The 1573-nt window shown below is 56.1% G+C and overlaps 1 protein-coding gene across 1 annotated transcript; it reads left to right on the top strand.

The window, feature by feature from the left end:
* The first annotated feature begins 475 nt into the window (after window positions 1-475).
* On the top strand, window positions 476-1063 carry LOC104535962 (mitogen-activated protein kinase 4-like). Its single transcript, XM_010190247.1, has one exon. The coding sequence runs from the start codon at window positions 476-478 to the stop codon at window positions 1061-1063; it is 588 nt and encodes a 195-aa protein (XP_010188549.1).
* The last annotated feature ends 510 nt before the right edge of the window (window positions 1064-1573 follow it).

Below are 1573 nucleotides of genomic sequence, written 5' to 3'. Positions count from 1 at the left end.
GAAAACGCTGTCAAAACTCGTGGGCAGGGAGGGTTTGGGGCAGTGGAGGGGCCATGGGGCTGCTCTGGGCTCTGCCCCACGGCGGGGCCGCTCGGCTGCCCTGGCACTGAGACGCTGGGGACGTGGGGCCACAGAGAAGGAAAACAAGAAAGTGGCTGGAAAATGTAGCAGCATCTTTTAGCCTGAAGAAAAATACCCGCTCCGTTTTGCTGGAGATCTCCGGGCCGTGTTTATCCCCGCTGCTTGGAAAGTCTCTTCTACCCCTTGATTTCTCCTCCGGTTTCAAACATTTTATTGACGTGTTTGTGTGTGTGCTCGCATCTATTTTCACTGCGTCTGTGCATCACCTTCAAGTGATGAGCATCTCCGAGTAAGAATGATTTCAAACCCCGTTTGCGAGCCGGAAACCCTTCGACTCCCCAAGCTTACCGAGTGACGGCGGAGAAAAAAAAGCCGCAAGAGGACGGAGCCCGCGATGGCCGAGAAGTGCGACTGCATCGCCAGCATGTACGGCTACGACCTGGGCTGTCGCTTCGTTAATTTTCGCCCCTTGGGTTTCGGGGCCAACGGGTTGGTGCTGTCGGCCCTGGACAGCAAGAGCTGCCGTAAAGTGGCGGTGAAGAAGATCACCATCGGCGACGCGCGGAGCATGAAGCACGCTTTCCGGGAGATCAAAATCATCCGCCGCTTGGAGCACGACAACATCGTCAAGGTGTACGAGGTGTTGGGGCCGAAAGGGACCAACCTGCGGGGGGATTTTTTCAAGTTTAACGTGGTCTACATCGTCCAGGAGTACATGGAGACGGACCTGGCGCGGCTGCTGGAGCAGGGGAAGCTCGCCGAGGAGCACGCCAAGCTCTTCATGTACCAGCTGCTGCGGGGGTTGAAATACATCCACTCGGCCAACGTCCTCCACCGCGACCTCAAACCGGCCAATATTTTCATCAGCACGGAGGATTTGGTGCTGAAAATCGGCGATTTCGGGCTGGCCAGAATCGTGGACCAGCATTACTCACACAAGGTAGGCGATGCCGAGCGTCGGGGAGATTTTGAATGCGTGTAGGGTGAAGCAGTTGGGCTGTGGTGGATTTCTGGGGGAGAAACTGGGCCTTGAGGCGGTTCTGGCAGCTGTAAGCGCTGCTGGGGTGGTCGCTGGTGGTGGTTGCCCTCCCTGCCCCAAGCTGGGACATGTTTCCTGGGTAAAACCCATCCTCACATCCTGGGATTCTGTGATCATAGCCTTCACTTGGCAATGTGTGGTGTTCACGTGGCTTGCAGCAGGTAACCATTTAATTAGGATAATTTGGTGGGAAAAGGAGAGCTCTTCAACTCCGGGAGCACCGTGAAGTGATGGCCTTCGCCAGCTTTGAAGCAGAGCAGCTTCCCCTGCCTTTCTCCCACCATTTCACCAGTGTTTGCTGCTCAGATCGTGTGGTAAGAGCAGCACGGGAGCGTCGAGATGGATTTCAGGCTGCCAAGGTCACAGCCAGGTCTGGGTCTGCACCTTCACAGCCTGCTTAGACAGCTTGAATTTCAGCCCTGTCTCAGATGAACACGCCTCGAAGGGTGCTCA

The sequence above is a fragment of the Mesitornis unicolor genome, unplaced genomic scaffold (genome assembly GCF_000695765.1).
Source record: "Mesitornis unicolor isolate BGI_N332 unplaced genomic scaffold, ASM69576v1 scaffold41858, whole genome shotgun sequence".
Taxonomy (NCBI): Eukaryota; Metazoa; Chordata; class Aves; order Mesitornithiformes; family Mesitornithidae; genus Mesitornis; species Mesitornis unicolor.
The sequence above is the reverse complement of the archived record's forward strand: the minus strand, read 5'-3'. Positions and strand labels throughout refer to the sequence as shown.

Coding starts and splice junctions, on each gene's coding strand:
- LOC104535962 (XM_010190247.1), top strand. CDS start 476: ATGGCCGAGAAGTGCGACTGCATCGCCAGCATGTACGGCTACGACCTG.